Source organism: Neophocaena asiaeorientalis, unplaced genomic scaffold (genome assembly GCF_003031525.2).
Source record: "Neophocaena asiaeorientalis asiaeorientalis breed wild unplaced genomic scaffold, Neophocaena_asiaeorientalis_V1.1 scaffold365, whole genome shotgun sequence".
NCBI lineage: Eukaryota > Metazoa > Chordata > Mammalia > Artiodactyla > Phocoenidae > Neophocaena > Neophocaena asiaeorientalis.
Genome location: NW_020172773.1, coordinates 313,265 through 335,293, shown reverse-complemented (window position 1 = coordinate 335,293; position 22,029 = coordinate 313,265). Strand labels below are relative to the sequence as shown.

At 36.7% G+C, this 22,029-nt stretch overlaps 1 protein-coding gene across 6 annotated transcripts in view; it reads right to left on the bottom strand.

Moving 5' to 3' along the window:
* Nucleotides 1–723: 723 nt before the first annotated feature.
* The window catches only part of ECT2 (epithelial cell transforming 2), a 64,673-nt gene continuing 43,367 nt past the window's right edge, over nt 724–22,029 (bottom strand). For 3 of the 6 annotated variants that reach the window (XM_024740865.1, XM_024740862.1, XM_024740864.1), the window contains exons 21-26: nt 17,450–17,588; nt 15,818–15,972; nt 6,176–6,283; nt 5,031–5,177; nt 3,300–3,567; nt 1,936–2,049 (exon numbers count right to left, since the gene is read on the bottom strand). In XM_024740865.1, the coding sequence (XP_024596633.1) occupies nt 3,301–3,567; nt 5,031–5,177; nt 6,176–6,283; nt 15,818–15,972; nt 17,450–17,588 (816 nt within the window). In that variant the 3' untranslated portion in view covers nt 1,936–2,049; nt 3,300. Of the gene's footprint in view, nt 2,050–3,299; nt 3,568–5,030; nt 5,178–6,175; nt 6,284–15,817; nt 15,973–17,449; nt 17,589–22,029 lie in introns of all 6 variants that reach the window. The other 3 variants (XM_024740866.1, XM_024740867.1, XM_024740868.1) reach the window with 1 other exon arrangement.

Genomic DNA, 22,029 nt, shown 5'->3' with positions numbered 1-22,029 from the left:
TTCATTAAATATTGAATAGCATTATCCAGTGAAGCCATCTGGGCCTGGTGATTTTTTTCTAGGAATAATTTTAAATGTGGATTCCATTTCTATAGTGTTTACAGGAACATTTATATGTGTTCTATTTCTTCCTGTATCAGCATTAATAAGTTACATTCCTCTAGAAATATGTCTGTGAGAATTGTGGTATTCTGTTGCAGTAATGAGTTCCAATTTGCTCACATCTTCCTGCATCCACACTCCTGGGTAAGAGTACCTTCCCACACTGACTTTAAAGCTCCCTTTAAAGTTAAAATTAACTACCTGCTACACGTTGCCAGTGAACATCCAATACATTTCCAAGTTCATGCCTTTTCTCACATCACTTCCTCTCCCTGGAAAATCCACATCTTTGGAGGCAACCATAGCTCCCTCCATCCCAATACAATGATAAAAGTTGTGTATTTTCTGCCAGAAAAAATGCATACATGCACATAAACACAAACTTTTATATAAACTATCATAGGATTCACTACCTCCATTCTGCAAAGTAGATTCCAGATTAATGACTCCTAACTTACACATTGCCCAGTATACATAATGCTTACAAATACTATAGAGGGAGGAATAAGCAATAAATATGCAAGCAAATACACAACAGAGCAAAGGTTGATATAAGCATTCATACTGGCTTATGAAAATTTGTCTGAAAGAACTGTTTAAAACATGAAACATAAAATATACTTGAGTTTTAAGTATTTATTTACAAAGTTCTTCCTAATACAACTGCTTTTAAAATATAGCAATAAAGGATCATTTACTATTTAAAAGTGGTACATATGTGGTATAGAAAAAAATCTATATAGTCAGTTAAACTATTATAACTGATAACTGAAAATTGTTAAGTGACAGTTAAACATTTGCAGTACTCCCTAAACAGGTAGGAAATAAAAATGCATTTATTCATAGGAACTTGATTAATTTGTATTACTGACTTAAAAAAAGACTACTGTGAAAGATAACATCAGGGTTTGAAAAGTATTTTACAAAAGCAAATAAATGTATTTCAGTTTTACACTTAATTATGAGGCCATGATAAAAATTTGACCATACACATATCTATGTATTTTACAGCAGGTTAGCCAACTTTAGAATTATTTCATAAAGAATATAAACAATCTTTACCACAATTTCCCCATGGTCTTATCCTTCAAAATAAAATTCCACACACTGTCAAACTAAATCAAGATTTGCTAGTGGCTAAAATCATCATAAGTATATTGTCCCTTAAACAGCTACAAGTATACACCAGTATCATGTTTGTGCAAAATATACATTATTTTCTAATCTTTCTGCCCTTATCTCAATTTGCAAGCGTATTTTGAAACCATCTCCTTTAACTGTTATTCTTGTTAATAGCGGCAAATCTTTTAAAATCCACATGCTGTATCTTTATTTATAAAATAAACTGCAAAAGGAGCAGTTAAATAACTACTTTAAATAGCACATGTGGACCAAGAACCCACTATTCAGAGATCTATGCAGGTTTTTATCTAGTAAGTACTGTGGTATCACTTAATTTCTGAACAAATTGAGATACACAGATATTTATTTCCAAAAATTCATTCATGGACACTATACAAAGAGATTCACAGCAGTATTTGGCGTCAGCCAATAAAATTTATTTACTGTATCACATGGCAAAGTTACTAATATCATGAATAACTTAAATGATTGGTCTTCAATTGCATTCAACAAAGAGAAAAATTACATCAAAATCAATATAATTTTTTACATGAATTAACTCAAAAAATGTAAGAGGTTAATCTTACTCTTTCAAGAAGAAAAAAAATGGCATAGTTTAGTGTTACCTTCTTTCCAGCGTTCAGCAAGTGCTAACGACAAGTACCATTTAAGTCAGTTTCTTATTTGAATATGAGGTTGTTTAAAAGTTTCTACAAATTAAGATTTTTTTAAGCTTCATATCAAATGAGTTGTAGATCTACTTAAAGTATGACTTCTCCTTTCAAAGAAGGAAGGAAGGCTGACAAGGGAAGGAGATGGGATGCCCTGTAAAGACAAAATATTGTGTATTTAAAATTTTTTCTTTTAAAAATTGTAATATACAGTTTAGTATCATACATGTCATTTTTACATTTTACAAATTATCATAACAATTAAGATATCTGAAAAATCTAAACTCTTTAAATAAACTTAAAATTAGGGGGAAGGGTGGAGAGAACACATAATTAAAACTATTTCAGAATTCTGAAAACAAGAAACAAATGTATAGACTAGTTTACTACATATGAACTCAGTTGAAACAGATATATGCTTAGTGTTTCAGGTTTTTTTAAAATTATAAATTAGAGTATAAGTTTTGAGGTTAAAAAGATAAACCCTAGTGGTTTCTTCTTAACTTAATCATAAAGCAGAATTAAGAGGAGTAAAATTACTTCGTGGGAAATAATTTTCTAAATTAAAAGTCATAAACTCCAAAAGTTTTTATATTATGTATGCAACCCATATTTATATGTCTGTATGTGTTTGTGTGTATGTATGATTTTGCTCCATGTAAAAATTGAGCAAAACAGCTGTGCTTTTGATAATAGAGATTATTAATATACTAAGCTGTCTAAACTTATTGTTTCAGAGTGTCAAAGTTAAATATCATCAGATTTTTAATAACAAAGAAACATAGACATGAATACCAAACACTCAAGAGGGGGTGTAAATCAAAACAAATTATAAAGGTACTGTTTTATTTTAGCAGATATTAATGGCTAACTGTAACTAAACTTAGAGCCAGCAAGGTAGCTAGCTATAAGTTCTCTTCAACTAGGTAGTAAATAAAATGACGTGTTTAAAGAGCTAGGTTGGTAAAGTATTACCATTCAAGTGATAGCAAAGAAATGATTTAAGTAGATAGTATAATAGTTTACATTTTCCTCAGGTAAAACCTTTACGATTTGCCATATTAAAAGCATAAATTTTACATAAATGTCATAAATCTAAGATTAAGAATCAGATCTGTAATATAAATCCACTTCACAGGACAATTACTACTATTTTTTAAATAATCATTTTCATAAATAAGAAAATCTCTAATGGGACTGATTTTTTCTGGACTTATGAGTAAATTACCTTGCAAACATATCTTTATGTGCCAATAAGCAAAGAAACTCTATTAAGCCTATGTTGTGAATTCAAAGCAGTTATAAAGTTGTGAATTCAAAAGTCCCCACCCACCTAATAAGTAATTCAGTGGAGAAAAAAACTTTTTTTCACAAATGCAAACTTCAAATAGCTAATAAGCTCACATTAAACTTCACGAGGCTTGTTTCCATTACTGGTTGGCATATCTCCTAATTCTTCACAAATGTCAAAGATGACTTGGATAGAACTTTTTTTGAAATTTGAAAACTCAGTATTTCCTTCTAGCATCTCTGAAAAACTAGCTCGTGAGGCAGAATGACGTATAGATCGAAACCAGGAGTTTTGAGAGCGCCCACCAGTAGAGTTTGAGCGCTGAACATAACCATGCTTAGTAAATCCAATTATAGTGCTTGTGGAAACAGAATGGGTAATCTGTTAGAACAGAAATAGGCAATTGAGAAGAGGACATGAACGTCTTAAAGATATTTTAGGTACTTCTTATTTATGTTGTCTACATAAAATTGACAAAACCATAAATAATATATATTAATTTTCCAAAATTCTTCTATTAAATCCAATTATCTTCATTTGAAAAGCAATAATGTTTATAATAGTTACTATAAATGCAGGAAATAAACAAGGGATAGTACTTTGGACTTCAGAAAGCTTACAGTCCGATTTTAGTAAATGAATGCTAAATTTTGTCAATTTCAATATATTTTTCATTAATCAAATTTCTTTGCAAAAATTTATATCATCAACTAAGTACAACTTCTCTCTCACTGGAAGGTTAATCTTGATTAAAAGTTCTGTATAAACATACTCATATTAGCTGTAACCTTTGATGTATATTAACTAACGACTTAACTAGCTTTATAAAAAATAAGTTATGAAGCATTATGTGCCTTTTCTGTATAAACTTTAACAATTAAAGGTAACCATTTATAAAACACCAAAGCACTCCCTTTGTGTATATTAACTTATTTAATCCTTACAACTACTACTTTAGATTCATTTTACAGACAGTGAAATTGAAACAGGAAGATCTCTAATAAGCTGACAAAAGTCACACAGCTAGCAAATAGCAGAACCGGGATTTGAACATGTGAGCTCCAGAGTTCATGCTCTTAACCACTACTCAAGCTGCCTTTGAGTACAAAATCACATTATACGTGAGTGTGTGTGTGTATTTACTCTCTACAATAACACCATAGGTAAGTACTATTAACCTCTTTTCTCTCATCTGCAAAAATGGGGATAAGAGAGAATAGGAAACTTGCTGAAGGACATACAGCTAAGAAGTGACAGTCACTTGCTTTTCTTAACCTTAGTAGGTAAGGTTAATAATTTTTACAAAGGACAGATACATCACTATTTAGTGACAGTAATAAATGTTAGAAATGCCCTTAATATTAATTAAATGACTAAAATTCTGACACTGTTGGGAATTTGGATTGCTCAGGAAACATTTAAAAATATATACATGAATTTAGAACCCATATCATCCTTTGATATTCACAGCTTCAGAGATTATATATTCATCACATAAATAATGAAAGAAATAAAACTCAGTCTCTGCTATATTACTGGAGCCAATCTATAAATAGAACCATGGCTATTTACATCAGTAAAGTGATAGGCCAGATTGAAACATGTTTCTTAGAGACCTACAACTCAATCCCAGTAAAATTTCATATCAAACTACACATTAAGTAAGTCTCTAGTTCATTAAGTGAGGTTTTCTCAGTTACCTAACACAGTAAAGAGGTCAGATGCTTAGATATATCCAAAAAATTGATGGAGATATTAATATTTCCGTCTTTAAAAAGTTAACAAATTCCACACCAACTTCATAAATTTGGAGTCATTTAGCCCATTAAATCAAAATCACTTACTGCTAATGAAGATGTGCTAGACAGACGACTCATTACATGCTTATCATTGCTAGAAGGACTTCTTCCCTCCACTGAACTTTGGGATGTCATAAGAGCCCTTCGTAGAGCTCTTTTTGGAGTTTTGGAGAAAGAGAATGCTCTTGTAACCTAGAGTTAAATTACAATTAATTAAAAAACCTAGACAAATCTAACTGATTAGAACAATTATATGTAAACAAAGCCAAATTCACACCAAAAGTTTTTCTATAAAAAGTATATAGCAAAATTAGAATCTCTTTGGACAAAGCAGTGAGAAAATGTAGTACATTGTAGATTACTCCATCTTGGTTTCATAGAGCACCTACACTAGTCCAGCAGGAGAAAGTGGGAGGGAAAATTTGGCATGAGAGAAGAAACCTGGGTGTTATCTGATTTTGCTACAATTTAGTTGTGAGATCTTTGATCCAAAGTCACTTAAACCTCAATTTCTTTAATTGAAAAAGTGTAGGAGTTTATTTGAATCATCATTGTTAACATGTTTATCTACTATACATCATACATGTTAAATGCAGAGATAAATGATGATTAAAGTATAAAGCCTCCCCTCAAAGGCAAGGAAAACAACAACCAAGACTTATAAACCTAGCAAGTAGACTACAGTTGCAAAATTTTACCTGTAAAATTAAAAGTCTAGTTCTACTTTTAAAAAGCCCTATTACCAACATTCTTGTGTAGTCCTCAACAACTTCAATACTGTAAGGTAAGTAACAAAACTATCTTCATCATTAGAAGTCTGAAACACACTTATGGTAAGGAATAGATCCCAGGTTTCCTGACTCTACTGTGTGCCCTTTGCTGAAAAATATCTGATTTTTAACATGAATGCAATTCATGTTAAATGCAATTTCTAACATGAATGCACACGTATCTATACCTAAAACACCATCAGAAGTATCATAGTAACTAAAATGGGAAGGATAACAATTTGTTATAATTACTGTGCCAAAGAATTCACTGAGCTAAACTATTATCTCTGTGGGCCATTGCCTAGAACCAAAAACAGCTTTATTTTATATACTACCTGATGTCTATGGCAATACTATTTTAATATACTCTGAAAAATACATTTTGGAGATATGCTGAATAATAATTTCACTAAGACTCACCTTTTTTGAAGTCTTTTTTATTGCTCTAGATGCTCTACTCAATGTACTGTCCATATCTTTCGTATTTACTTCAAAGGATTCTGGATCAGCAGTGTAAATAAGATTCTCCTGTTGAAAATTAATATTTTTATTTTAAAATAAACAAAATAAAAATACACAACTGTTCCTAAAATCAAACCTTTAAGAACTTATATGCTCACATAGGGAGCATATATAAATGAAGCTACTCAAGATTTCTGATGTGTTTGATATAATTTCTACTCTGAAATTTATTTAAGGCCTCAAAAAGTATATAACAGAAGAACAAAAACTGATTCAAAGAATCAGATTTTTATATTTTTTACAGTGTGTGTGTGTGTGTGTGTGTGTGTGTGTGTGAGAATACAGAAATATTTTCTCTTCAACATGGCAAAAGTTCTCAAATGATAAGGCACCGACTCAGGGCTTTAAAAAAATTTACTATGCATAATATTTGAAATGTAGGAAAGAGCTCAACTGCAGTTGCCTAAAATCTGAATTTACAAACATTTCTTAGTAACAAAATTTCACAACTGGGAAGAATTCTGTGGTTTAACACAGTATAAATCAGGATATAGTTAAATGTTTGCTGCCATCTTGTGGTTAATTCTACTTTATGAAATATTTTCATTAACTGTTTATATTTCAGTTCTAGAATTATTAGCCATCCTGTGGCTAGTAATTCAATAGACTTTATTTTAAGGAAACTTTTCCATTAACCATTTACATTTCAGAATCATGGTTATAAATTTAGAAAGGACTGCATAAGCCATGTAGTCAGACATTGTGATAAATGCAGGAGTAATCTCTATAATAGGCAATCACTATACTGCAGAAATCCATTTTATATATGGATATCTAGAACTATGAGAAAAAATTCTTCCTTATAATGAGCAGCTTTTTGGCTTTACAAAAAGCTGTCTGCATCTCCTTTCTCATCAGCACTCTGTTGTACACACTAGCACTGTATTTCCTTCCATGAACCTTTCTGTGGAACAATCCTTTATTTATAACAACATATTCTTGGCCCACAGAAATTTTTTTTTGGCGGTACACGGGCCTCTCACTGCTGTGGCCTCTCCCGTTGCAGAGCACAGGCTCCGGACGCGCAGGCTCAGCGGCCATGGCTCATGGGCCCAGCCGCTCTGCGGCATGTCGGATCTTCCCGGACCGGGGCACGAACCCGTGTCCCCTGCATCGGCAGGTGGACGCTCAACCACTGTGCCACCAGGGAAGCCCCCCACAGAAATTTTTAAAAAACAAACAAATCAAGGGCCAGAGGAGGTGGTGGAATAGAGAAGGAAGTGGAACTCACCTCTTCCCACAAATATACCACAAATACATCTACATGTGGAATAATTCTTACAGTATACCTGCTGAATGCCAGCAGAAGATCTCATAAAACCAAAATGCAAGAAAGATGACCACCTAACAGGGTAGGGTGAAAGAAAGAAAACGGGAATTGGGACGGGATCTGTGCTCCTGGGAGGGTGCTGTGAAAGAGGAAAGGTTACCTCACCATGGGAAGCTGCTTTACCAGCAGGGGAGATCAGTGGGGAGAGAAAGGGAGCTTCAGAAGCTTGGAGGAGAGTGCTGCAGCCAGTGTGCAACAAGAAGAACATAGAGAGACCTGCACAGAAGGCCCTGGCCATCTCACTGCAATCCCTAGCCTAGGACCCACATCTGCTGCTACACACAGGGGCTGAGTGCTAAAACTTGGGCTTCAGAGGACAGACCTGAGAAGACTGGCATTGGCTGCATGGAGACAGCCTGAAGAGGCTGGAGTGTGGTCCACAGCTGCAAACAGGGGCATGCGCAAGAAGGAGCCCAGATCTGTCACTGATGTCCCATTGTTAACCTGCAAGCTCAAAGGGAGGGGCGGGGCCTGGAACAGCAGCCTCATTCTCGGTGTGCTCACAGAGGGTGAGGCTCTGCCTCTATGATTTGGGAGCGAGCAAGCCTGGGTGAGCTGCCCACACATGGAGGCAGGGCTGAAACCGTAGCCTATGGCCAGCGGCCGCACAACTTCAGAAGCAGGGTTGAAATCTGAGTGTTCCAGCAGCTGTGATATCTGCAGATTTGTGCATCTGAGACAGCTTTGTAAACCCAGTGCCTGCAGGACATCGGAGTAGATTATTGGCGCTCCTGTGGCTGGGGCAGGTCTGGCGGTAGCAGGCTCTGCTGGCGCTCACACACAGAGGCGGGGTCGGGGTCTGGGCTGACTCAGTAGCTCCTACGGTGGGTCCAGGTGCTTGACCCAGTCCAGGTGCACGACCATGGTATACCAGTGCTTGAACTCAGTGGTTCCATGTCAAAAGATCTATGCTAGTGGCTTTGTGAGCACAGCACCTGAGGGATACCCCAGCTTACTGTCTGAATTCCCATGGTTGAGGTGAGACTGAGGGCAGCGCCAAAGACAGTATACATTGGTGAGCCAACACGACAGGTAACAAGCAAAACCACAGAGCGACTTCCCAGTAGACAGCTTCTGCAGAGGAATAATCAGGGGCTCCTCTCCCAGCAGGGGCATTCAAGCCCAGCTACCTAACACCAGTCCAGAAACAGAGCTGGTGGCATCTACTCCAACAACTGGGGTGCAGACCCTGCCCCTGACAGAGCTGTGACAACCAAAGAGCAAAGAGGAGGCCATGCTCAACATCAGTGCAGGCTCTGGTCATCACGGTAACAATCATACCCCCTATCAAGGGGATAACGGCTAACACACACTAAAGAAAAATGTGGCAGACATCCATAATAAAAACAGCCCTTGCACAAAAATATTACACTCACGAGGGCTACACAGGGCAACACAAAAAACAGCCCTTCAAGACCACAGCAGATAACTATTTCTCCTTAATTCACACAGTCAGAGAAATAGAAGTAAAATGAAGCAGAGGAAACACTCCCAATTAAAAGACCAAGAGAATTCCCCTGAAAGAACAATGAAACAGACATCTGCAGTCTAGCAGATCTGTAGTCCAAAAAGGAGGTAATGAAAATACTGAAGTAATTAAGCAAGTCTATCAACAGAAATGCACATTACTGTAAAAAGGAACTAAAAACTATAGAAAGGAGGGAATTAAATTAGAAAACTCATTTGCCAAAACAAAAGCTGAACTCGAGGCAATCAACAACAAACTGGATAATGCAAAAGAACTTATAAGTGATCTGGAAGATAGAATAATGGAAATCCCCCAATCAGAACAACAGACAGAAACACAAATGAAAAAAAAAAAAGGAAAGCAATAAACGAGACCTATGGGATAATATAAAGTATCCAGATATATGCATAATAGGGATCCCAGAAGGAAAACAAAGAGAAAAGGGGATCAAAAATTTATTTGGAGCTTCCCTGGTGGCGCAGTGGTTGAGAGTCTGCCTGCCGATGCAGCGGACATGGGTTCGTGCCCTGGTCTGGGAAGATCCCACATGCCACGGAGTGGCTAGGCCCATGAGCCATGGCCACTGAGCCTGCGCATCCGGAGCCTGTGCTCCGCAAGGGGAGAGTCCACAACAGTGAGAGGCCCGCGTACTGCAAAAAAAAAAAAATTTATTTGAAGAAATTATGGCTGATGACTTCCCAAATATAAAGAAGGAAACAGATACCCAGGTACAGGAAGCACAGAGGGCCCCAAACAAGAAGAACCCAAACAGACCTACACCAAGACATATTATAATTAAAATGGCAAAAGTTAAAAGATATGAGGATTCTAAAGGCAGCAAGAGAAAAACAAAGCGTTAATTACAAGGGAAACCACATAAGGCTATCAGCTGATTTCTCTACAGAAACATTGAAGACCAGAAGGGAGTGGCAAGATATATTCAAAGTCTTGAAAGGGAAGAAGCTGCAACCCAGGATACTCTAGCCAGCAAGATTATCACTTAGGATAGAAGGAGAGATAAAGAATTTCTCAGACAAGCAAAAACTAAAAGAATACAGCAATATTAAACCTATCCTAATAGGAGTATTGAAAGGTCTTCTTTAAATAGAAAAGAAGCAAGAATCTAGAGGAAAGAGAAATATCTCAACTGGAAAGTAAATCACTTAAATAAGCCAGTATACAGATTAAAAGAATAAATTTTTGTGAAAGCAATGATAACTACAATGAACACCAAAAGAATAAACATGAAGATGTAAAAGAGGACATCAAAATCATAAAATGTGGGGGAAGAGAGTATGAAAAATATACAACAGACTCACAAAAACCAAAAAGAACAGAACAAAAGCGTAATACAAAAGAAAACCATCAAACTACAAAATGAAAAAAAGAAAGGAACAAAGAAGAAATACAAAATCAACTAGAAAACAAGATTTAAAATGGCAATAAATACATATCTACCAATAATTACCTAAAATGTCAATGGACTAAATTCTCTAATAAAAAGACATAGAATGGAAGACTGAATAAAAAAACAGGAGCTTACAATATGCTGCCTACAAGGGACCCACTTTAGGATGAAGGACACACATAGATTGAAAGTGATGAGATGGAAAAAGATATTTCATGCAAACAGAAATGACAAGAAAGTGGGTCTAGCAATACTCCTATCAGACAAAACAGACTCTAAAGCTAATGTAATAAAGATAATAAAGGACACTCTAAAAAAAAAAATAAATAAAAATAAAGGACACTCTATAATGATAAAAGGGTCAATACAAGAAGAGGCTATTACACTCATTAACATAACACTTGTTAACATATGCAGTATAGGAGCACCTAAATACAAAAAGCAAATGGTAACAGACATAAAGGGAGAAATTGACAGGAATACAATAGTAAGAGACTTTTAACACCTCACTCACACCAATGGACAGATCTTCCAGATATAAAAATCAGTAAGGCAAGAGAGATCCTAAATGATACAATAGAACAGTTAGAATTAATTGATATTTTCAGGACATTACATCCAAAAAAACCAGAATACACATTCTTTTTAAGTGCACATGGAATAATCTCTAAGACAAACTACATACTAGGACAAAAAACAAGCCTGAACAAATTTAAGAGGATAGAAATTATTTCAAGCATCTTTTCTGACCACAAAGGCATGAAACTAGAAATCAACCACAAAAAGAGAAATAAGAAAAAAATGATTACATGGAGACTATAAAACATGCTACAAAAACCAATGGGTTGATGATGCAATCAAAGAGGAAATCAGAAGATACCTTGAAACATATGACATAAAAACACAACCATACAAAATCTATGGCATGCAGCAAAAGAAGTTCTTATAAGGAAGGAAATAATAAAGATCAGAGAGAAAATAAGTAAAATATAGATTAAAAAACAAAAGAAAAGAGCTGATTCTTTGAAATGGTAAACAAAATCAACAAACCTCTCTTCAGGCTCATCAAGAACAGAGGACCCAAATAAACAAAATAAGAAATGAAAGAGGAGAAATAACAACCAGTACAACAAAAATTTAAAAAACATAAGACAATACTATGAACAATTATATGCCAACAAATTCAACAACCTAGAAAAAACGTACAATTTTCTAGAAACATACAACCCACCAAAACTGAATGAAGAGGAAAGAAAATTTGAACAGACCATTCACTAGATGTGAAATACAATATGTAATGAAAAAACTCCCTGCAAACCGAAGTCAGGACCAGATGGCTTCACTGAGGAATTCTGCCAAGCATACAAAGAAGAACTTATAAAAACCCTCCCCAAACTCTTCCACCAAAAGATTGAAAAGGGAACACTCCCAAAGGCATTCTAGAAAGCCACCATCACCCTGATACCAAAACCAAAAACAATACCAAAAAAGAAAATTAAAGGCCAATATCTTTGATGAATATAAATGAAAAAATTCTCAACAAAATATTAGCAAACCAAATCCAACAACACATAAAAACAAGATCATATACCACAATCAAGTTGGATTCATCCCAGGGTCACAAAGATGGTTCGACATACAAATATCAGTGTGATAACACCACATCAACAAAAGAAAAGACAAAAAACACATGATCGTCTCAATAGATACAGGAAAAGCATCTGATAAAATTCAATGTCCATTCATGATAAAAACTCTTACCAAAGCAGGTATAGAGGGAACATACTGCAACATAATAAAAGCTGTTTTGACAAACCCCCAGCCAAGATAATACTCAATGGTGAAAAGCTGAAAGCCTCCCTGCTAAAATCTGGAACAAGACAAGGGTGCCCACTCTCACCACTTCTATTCAATATAGATTGGAAGTCTGAGCCACAGCAATGGACAAGAAAAAGGAATAAAATGTATCAAAATTGGAAAAGAGGTAAAACTGTCATTACATGCAGATGACATGACACTAAATATAAAAAACCCTATAGACTCCACACAAAAACTATTAGAACCGATAAATTCAGCAAGGTAATGATACAAGATTAACATACAGAAATCTGCTGTATTTCTTTACACTAACAATGAAATATCAGAAAGTTAAAAAAAGAAAAAGAAAAAATCCCTTTTAAAACCACATCATACACACACAAAATATTTAGGAATAAACCTGACCAAGGAGGTCAAAGATTTATATGCTGAGAATGCTAGAAAATTGTTAAAGAAAACTGAAGATGATTCAAAGAAATGAAATCATGCTCTTGATTGGAAGAATTAATATTGTTAAAATGGCCATACTACCCAAAGCAATCTACAGATTTAATGCAATCCCTATCAAGTTACTCATGACATTTTTCACAGAACTAAAACAAATAGTTCTCATATTTATATGGAACCATAAAAAAAACAGAATTACCAAAGCAATCCTGAGGAAAAATAACAAGGCTGGAGGCATAACCCTCTCAGACTTCAGAGAATACTACAAAGCTACAGTAATCAAAACAGTGTTGTATTGGCCCCCAAACAGACATATGGATCAATGGAACAGAACAGAGAGCCCAGAAATAAACCAACATACCTACAGTCAATTATTCTTTGATAAAGGAGGCAAGAATATACAATGGAGAAAAGACACTCTCTTCAGCAACTGGTGCTGGGAAAGCTGGACAGCTGTATGTAAATCAATGAAGTGAGAAGACACCCTCACGCCATACATAAAAATAAACTCAAAATGGTAAAGAATTAAATATAAGACAAGACACCATAAAACTCCTAGAAGAGAACACAGGCAAAACATTCTGACATAAATTGTACCAATGTTTTCTTAGGTCAGTCTCCCAAGGCAATAAAGGCAAAAATAAACAAATTGGACCTAATCAAACTTATAAGCTTTTGCATAGGAAGGAAACCATATAAAGAAAAGACAACCTACAGAAGGGGAGAAAATATTTGCAAACGATTCAATCAACAAGGGATTAACTTCCAAAATATACAAATAGTTCATACAACTCTATAACAAGAAAACAACTCAATCAATAACTGGGCAGAAGACCTAAATAAACATTTCTCCAAAGAAGACATACAGATGGCCAAGAGGCACATGGAAAGATGCTCAACATCACTAATTATTAGAGAAATGAAAATCAAACCTACAATGAGGTACCCCTCACACCAGTCAGAATGGCCATCATTAAAAAGTCTACAAATAACAAATCCCAGAGAGGGTGTGGAGAAAAAGGGAACCCTCCTACACTGTTGGTTAGAATGTAAACTGGTGCAGCCACTATGAAAACAGTATGGAGGTTCCTTAAAAAAACTAAAAATAGAGTTATCGTATGACCTAGGAATCCCACTCCTGGGCATATATCCAGAGAAAACTATAATTCAAAGATACATGCACCCCAATGTCCACAGCAGCACAATTTACAATTGCTGAGACATGGAATCAACCTAAATGTCCATTGACAGATGAATGGATAAAGAAGATGTGGTATATATACAAAATGGAATAGGGACTTCTCTAGTGGCGAGCTACAACTACTGAAGCCCACGTGCCTAGAGCCCATGCTCTGCAACGAGAAGCCACCACAATGAGAAGCCTGTGCACAGCAACGGAGATTAGCCCCCACTTGCCACAGCTACGAAAAAAGCCCGTGCGCAGCAGCAAAGACCCAATGCAGCCAAAAATAAATAATTAATTAATTTAAAAAGAAAAAAAAGTTTAAAAAAATGGACTGACTACCCCTCAGCCATGAAAAAGAATGAAAGTATGCCATGCAGCAACATGGATGGACCTAGAGATTATCATACTAAATGAAGTAAATCACAAAGAGAAAAGACAAATACCATATGATATCACTTATATGTGGAATCTAAAATATGACATAAATGAACTTATTTACGAAAAAGAAACAGACTCACAGACATAGAAAATGTAAAAACTTATGGTTACCAAAGGGGAACGGGGGTGGGAGAGGGATAAACTAGGAGTTTGGGATTAGCAGATACAAACTACTACATATAAAATAGATAAACAACAAGGTCCTACTATATAGCACAGGGAACTATATTCAGTATCCTATAATAAACCATAATGAAAAAGAATATGTGTGTATATGTATAACTGAATCACTTTGCTGTACACCAGAAACTAACACAATGCTGTAAATCAACTATACTTCAATTAAAAAACAAAATTTAAAAGTCTGTTAATTTTTCTAAACAGTTAGGTAAATACTTTTAATAAAGTATTTACTTTATAAGCAATAATAATTATACCTCAATGTCTTTTAAGATCAGATTTAACTATAATAAACTGAATGTTTTATTCCCACAGGAAATGTCCAAGTACTATACTGAAAAAGGTTATCTGTCTATACATTCTCCTCCATCTATGTCATTTGTGCAAAGATGAAGGGATCTATATCTATCACATGTCTCTCCCATATATAATGAAGAAATCAAATTATCTTTTTTTTTTTTTTTTTTTTTTTGCGGTATGTGGGCCTTTCTGACTGTTGTGGCCTCTCCCGTTTGCGGAGCACAGGCTCCGGATGTGCAGGCTCAGCGCCATAGCTCACGGGCCTAACCGCTCCACGGCACGTGGGATCTTCCCGGACCGGGGCACGAACCCGTGTCCCCTGCATTGGCAGGCAGACTCTCAACCACTGCGCCACCAGGGAAGCCCCCAAATTATCTTTTAATGGACCTAGATTTCATCCAAGATCTACTACAAGCTACCTGATTTCTGGTGAGTTATTTAACTTCAAGAATTTGATTTTCTCATATATCTTCACTTTAATCTGTACAGGATAAAAATGGTTATATATTCATAATGGCATTTGATTTTAAGAGATTGGACTAAGAAAACTGCATTGGCAACTTGCCTGACAGGAAAAGCAACTTGCTACAATTCACCTATTGCTCTCAATAAGATAAAAGAACAATAGATCAAAATACTCTCTCACAGATAGCCAAGTCAAAGAGCACTAATGAAAATACATTATAAGTCCCAAAAGCTTCACTATAGCAGAGCCAAAGGAGCTGTAAGGCTATGAGGCCTTATATATGAGGCCCTGTCTGTAAGCTAGGGACTCAAAGAAATGTTTCATGTGTCTATATTTTTAAAAATTTCCTCCAAAACAACTTTTAAATCAGTTTTCCTCAATAAACACAACACAAACTCTCCTTCATCCATAATTAACAAGTCATTAGAAACGTACACGTTTAGTCTGTATATTACCATGGAGTTTAAACTTTCATTATAATAGTGGTTTAAGAACTTACAGCATCTGCTTTACAAATGGTGTTGGCTACATGTCGACATAGCATCTTTAGCCAGTTTTCTTTTGGAGGTTCCTCTGATGTCATCTGGAAACTAAGCAGCACATTTGCCTGCTCTGTAGGTGGCCTCACAAGCAAGGCAAAAGCATTATGGCAATCTAGGGTTCCAGAATAATCACAAACATTAAATGTTACTCCTTGGAAAATGACAGACTTAACACAAGTTCCCTCAGAGCAATGAGATTCCAAAAAATTATCTCTTCTCTACCTTTTCTGTCCCCTCTGCTTTTGGCCTCTCCCGTTGCGGAGCATAGGCTCTGGACGCACAGGCTCAGCGGCCATGGCTCACGGGCCTAGCCGCTCCGCAGCACGTGGCATCTTCCCGGACCAGGGCACAAACCCATGTCCCCTGCATCAGCTGGCGGACTCTCAACCACTGTGCCACCAGGGAAGCCCTCCCCTCTGTTTTTAACTGGACAAAGAATAGCATCATATTAAGTTGAAACACTGGAAAGAATTATAATAGTATGTACCATGTGAGGAACCAACAATGATATTGTTAAGTAAGCAGTATTTTCCATGACATTTCATATTTTCTTTGATGGAGTTTTAAAAAATTAGATTATATCATTTCTTAGAATTCTAGAAGTTAAGTTTTAAAATAAAGTGACATTGTAAGAATAATTCAATAATTCAACCTATTTAAATCTAGTTCAAATAAAATACTCAAATATTAAAATTGTTACAAAATGTTTTATGACCAAGATGCTAAAACAGAACGTATTTTAAACAATGAAGTCTTCCATAATTATAATCCAAAAATATAGAGATCATTTAAGTGAATGTTCTATGTAACCTTTAATAAATCCAGAATTTGACAACTGAGTAAAGATAGCAATATAAGTTGCCATTCAAGGGTTTTTTTATTGTTTCTCATAAATTAAAAGCTTTCCATCATTTGAGGATAGGATCAGTAATGGAACCAGTTTACACTGTAAAAATATATGCCTAAACAAGCAAAATATTGCCAGGCATGCACATCACTAGGTACTATTTTAAAAACTGATACTGCGCCAGTAGGTATAAACTTTTCCCAATTTCAGGCCTTCAAAGAATCCTTTCTAACACTCCCAAAGTATAGAGTAAAAGCTTTCCTTAATACACATTTGAGCCCATGTTGAGTCTACCATAGTTACTTTGGGTGTACTTACTCATGCACATCTATTCCTGGTCATATCCTACGTGTATCCCTAACAATACAGCCATTGGCAACAGGGAAGGTTATAAGCTGTGGGGCACAGGTAATAGACTACAATTGTCTCTGGATTCTGAAGGAATAAAAATAAGTTTTGGTGTGGGAATGGGCACTATTTTGACATGTAACCACTTAAAAGCTCTCTGTCCCTTAAGAGATGAAGATATCCTTCAGACTGAGATAGTATTTTCATTTGAAAAAAACTAAAAATCTCCCAGTTCCTAGAGATGTAGTTGAAGTATAAGAACAATTACTTTGCCAGAACTAACCAACAATATTTAAAGATAACATACCAGCTTAAAAAATATATATAAGGGAATCAAACTTTCAATGAATATAAACTATTTTTATCTAGGCAATAGTTTATCCAATGACCATACCTTCTGTCTCTCGTATGTCTAGCACCTTCTTAATCTGAGAAAGAGGCATTAGATGAATATGCTTAAGAGAAGCTGGGGGTCGGGTCTGGCCATGAGGACTCCTAAAAGTGCCAATAACCTTGTGTCGTTTTCTTGCTATCTGATTATAGAAAAAAAAAAAAAAGTCATCGTCAGTAACATAAAAACAAACACCAAATGCTTAAAAGTTAAATGGCACTAATCACATAAATTTATATGCAGCTTATTTAACTACCAGTCATTCCAAAATTACTATCTGATAAGAAGCATAGTTACTATGTGACAAATTCATACATGTAACTATGTAGCAGGAATGCTCATGTTTATATGAGAAGAGCTCAAAAGTCAGGAAAACAGGATATATGGAAAAGATCCCAGAGGTGTGAAAGAACTTAGAAGCACTGTGAGAAGTAACAGGATCAAAGGATGAAGGAACCTTCAATAAAAGGCCTTGAATTCGGAAAGGGGAATAGTTGCTCTGGGATTGCTGCCTTGGGTTCAAAAGATAATTGATTTCAGTGTAAGAGCAGAATACACAATTATCTCAGATGCTTTGCAAGGCACTGAGGATAAAGGAGTGAATAATACAGAAATGGTTCTGGCTCTCATGATACCTACATACTATTAAAAAACAGGAAAATTAAAGTAACTAAATAATACATTAAAAATTGATACAAATTATAAAGTCAAGGTGCTATGTTAAGATATAACTTTACCTAAACTGGGAACTCATGCAAAGGAAGACACAGGTAAAGTAATGCTGGAGAAGACTGGAGCAAAATCAGAAAGGACCCTGTGACTCATGATGTATTTGAGTTCTGTGAATTTTATAAGGTCTTTAAATTTATTGTTTTCATTTCCATGAAATCCTAGTATATTATTTTGCCTTTTTAAAAGAACATTTCTTTGGGGGTTATAATCATCAACTGAAAGACATTAACACAAAATGATTTAGATTAAGCTACTTAATGAATTGAGATTGACTGGTCATCATCATGAATATGACAAAGTAAGGTTGAAAAATGTACTGTTGATAGCTTGTGTTGGCTAATGAGACAAGATCAAAAGGCAGTCGGTATCATACTCACATTGATGCAGAAATATGACGCAGATCTATGATACATATCAAATATTAAAGGCCCATTTACATTAATATATGAAAAAAGCTGATTCTTTAAATAATTATTTCCACTGTACTATTTGAATATACTTTTAATTTAGCTAAGCAAAATAAATCATTTTAAGGTTCATTTTTAAAAAGGAAAAACAATGACAAGTGCTAATATTGATGATACAAATGCTAGTCCATCAAGGTAAAAACTCAAAATACAGATACATCACCTGTCATGTTTAAGTGAAGTCAGTTTAGATCTTATCTATTTTAAATACTTCTAACTTTTACCATTCTCTTCATTCCAAATTTGCTCAACGTTTTTTTTTTTTTAAAACAAACAAGCTAAAGAATAAGAGTTTATAAGTCTAAAAGTCCAAATTATAAATTTGGAGTTCAAATTTAATGTTAGAAATAGAAATGTTACAGTTAATGTGATTCTGACATGGAGACTAAGAGAGAGTAGAACAAAAAGTCACTGAATTCAGGAAGATGAAGGAAGTGAGAAACCAGGGTATCAGATAACAGACTTGGAGGCTACAAGGAATGACCAATGGCAGGAATTAAAATGGAAGGTAAGTCAATGAGCCAGTTGTAGAAGACTTCACAAAAACTGAAGGGGATGTAAAATTTAAAAATTTAAAGTAAGTCAACTATCTAAGGATTAAGAGGATAAAGACCAGAATGGATTAGCAAAGGAAGTACAGATAACCTAACCTATTAGATGAATGGAGCCAGCTGACCTATGAACGTCAACAGGAAAAACTTACAAAAGCTTTAATGAAAGCAAACAAACAGAACTACTAAGCAGCTACATGGTACTCAGTGAGCACTATACTGCAGATTTAAATAAAATATGATCAAAAATTGACTCTACCTAGCCCCTGTTCTCAAAAGCAGAGCAGGCTAAAGCTCTCATTACAGGGGAGACAAGTAGTTCAGAATTATCTGCCTCATGATTTTTTATAACTTTCTCAGTTCAGGGTAAGGTCAATTGTGTACAGTATTTTCACTGCCTTTACTTTTGTGTTTTGTGACAGTACTGACCAAATGAAAATACCATTTTTCACTAACCTCACAACAACAAAACTCTTTAACACAAGTAAATTTTTGGTGAGATTTTATTGCACCTGTAACTGTACCTGGCTTGTTCTCTAAGATTCCGTTGTATTTATACTTTAAAAACTAATGTGCAGGAGACCTTCAAGATGGCGGAGGAGTAAGACACGGAGATCATCTTCCTCCCCACAAATACATCAGAAATACATCTGCGTGTGGAACAACTCCTACAGAACACCTACTGAATGCTGGCAGAAGACCTCAGACCTCCCAAAAGGCAAGAAACCCCCCACGTACCTGGGTAGGGCAAAAGAAAAAAGAATAAACAGAGACAAAAGGATAGGGACGGGACCTGCACCAGTGGGAGGGAGCTGTGAAGGAGGAAAGGTTTCCACACATTAGGAAGCCCATTCACTGGTGGAGACAGGAGGGTGGGTTGGGGGGGAAGCTTCAGCACCATGGAGGAGAGCACAGCAACAGGGGTGCAGAGGGCAAAGTGGAGAGATTCCCACACAGAGGATCAGTGCCGACAAGCACTCACCAGCTCAAGAGGATTGTCTACTCAGCCGCCGGGGCGGGTGGGGGCTGGGAGCTGAGGCTTGGGCTTTGGTCAGATCCCAGGGAGAGGAATGGGGTTGGCAGCATGAACACACCCTGAAGGGGCTAGTGCACCACAGATAGTCGGGAGGGAGTCCGGGAAAAAGTATGGAGCTGCCGAAAAGGCAAGAGATCATTGTTTTGGGGTGCACGAGGAGAGGGGATTCAGAGCACCGCCTAAATGAGGTCCAGAGACGGGTGCAAGTAGCGGCTATCAGCGCGGACACCAGAGATGGGCATGAGACACCAAGGCTGCTGCTGCAGCCACCAAAAAGCCTGTGTGCAAGCACAGGTCACTACTCACACCTCCCCTCCTGGGAGCCTGTGCAGCCCGCCACTGCCAGGGTCCCATGATCCAGGGACAACTTCTCCGGGAGAACACATGGCGCACCTCAGGCTGTTGCAATGTTATGTGGGCCTCTGTCGCCGCAGGCTCGGCCCCACATTCCGTACCTCTCCCTCCCTCTGGCCTGAGTAAGCCAGAGCCCCCAATCAGCTGCTCCTTTAAACCCGTCCTGTCTGGGTGGGAACAGATGCGCTCAGGCGACCTATATGCAGAGTCAGGGCCAAATCTAAAGCTGAACCCCAGGAGCTGTGGGAACAAAGAAGAGAAAGGAAATCTCTCCCAGCAGCTTCAAGAGCAGCAGATGAAATCTCCACAGTCACCCTGATGTACCCTGCATCTGTGGAATACCTGAATAGACAACGAATCATCCCAAATTGAGGAGGTGGACATTGCGAGCAACTGTAGACTTGGGGTTTGCTTTCTGCATCTCATTTGTGTCTGGTCTTATGTTTATCTTAGTTTAGTATTTAGAGTTTATTATCATTGGTAGATTTGTTTATTGCTTTGGTTGCTCTCTTCCTATTTTTTTTTTAATACATAGATTTTTCCCCCCTTTTTCTCTTTTTGTGAATTTGTATGTGTGTGCTTCTTTGTGTGATTCTGTCTGTATAGTGTTGCTTTTACCATTTGTCCTAAGGTTCTGTCTGTCTGCTTTTTTTTTTTTTTAGTATAGTTTTTGGCGCTTGTTATCCTTGGTGGATCTGTTTTTTGCTTTGGTCATTCTTTCTTTTCTTTTTTTTAATTACTTCTTATTTTTAACAACGTTTTTATTTTAATAACTTTATTTTATTTTTCTTTCTCTCTTTATGTCTTTTTTTCTCCCTTTGCTTGTGAGCCATGTGGCTAACAGGGTCTTGGTGCTCCAGCCAGGTGTCAGGCCTGTGCCTCTGACGTGGAAGAGCCAAGTTCAGGATATTGGTCTACCAGAGAACTCCCGACTCCATGTAATATCAAACGGCGAAAGCTCTCCCAGAGATCTGCATCTCAACGCTAAGACCCAGCTCCACTCAACGACCAGCAAACTACAGTGCTGGATACCTTATCCCAAACAACTAACAAAACAGGGACACAACGCTACCCATGAGCAGAGAGGCTGCCTAAAATCATAATAAGGTCACAGACACCACAAAACACACCACTGTTTCCCTGGTGGTGCAGTGGTTGGGAGTCTGCCTGCCGATGCAGGGGATACGGGTTCGTGCCCCAGTCTGGGAGGGTCCCGCGTGCCGTGGAGTGGCTGGGCCCGTGAGCCGTGGCCGCTGCACCTGCGCGTCCGGAGCCTGTGCTCTGCGACGGAAGAGGCTGCAGCAGTGAGAGGCCCGCGTACCACACACACACAAAAAAAAGAAAGCTGGAGTAGCAATTCTCATATCAGACAAAACAGACTTTAAAACAAAGACTGTTACAAGAGACAAATATGGACACTACATAATGATCAAGGGATCAATC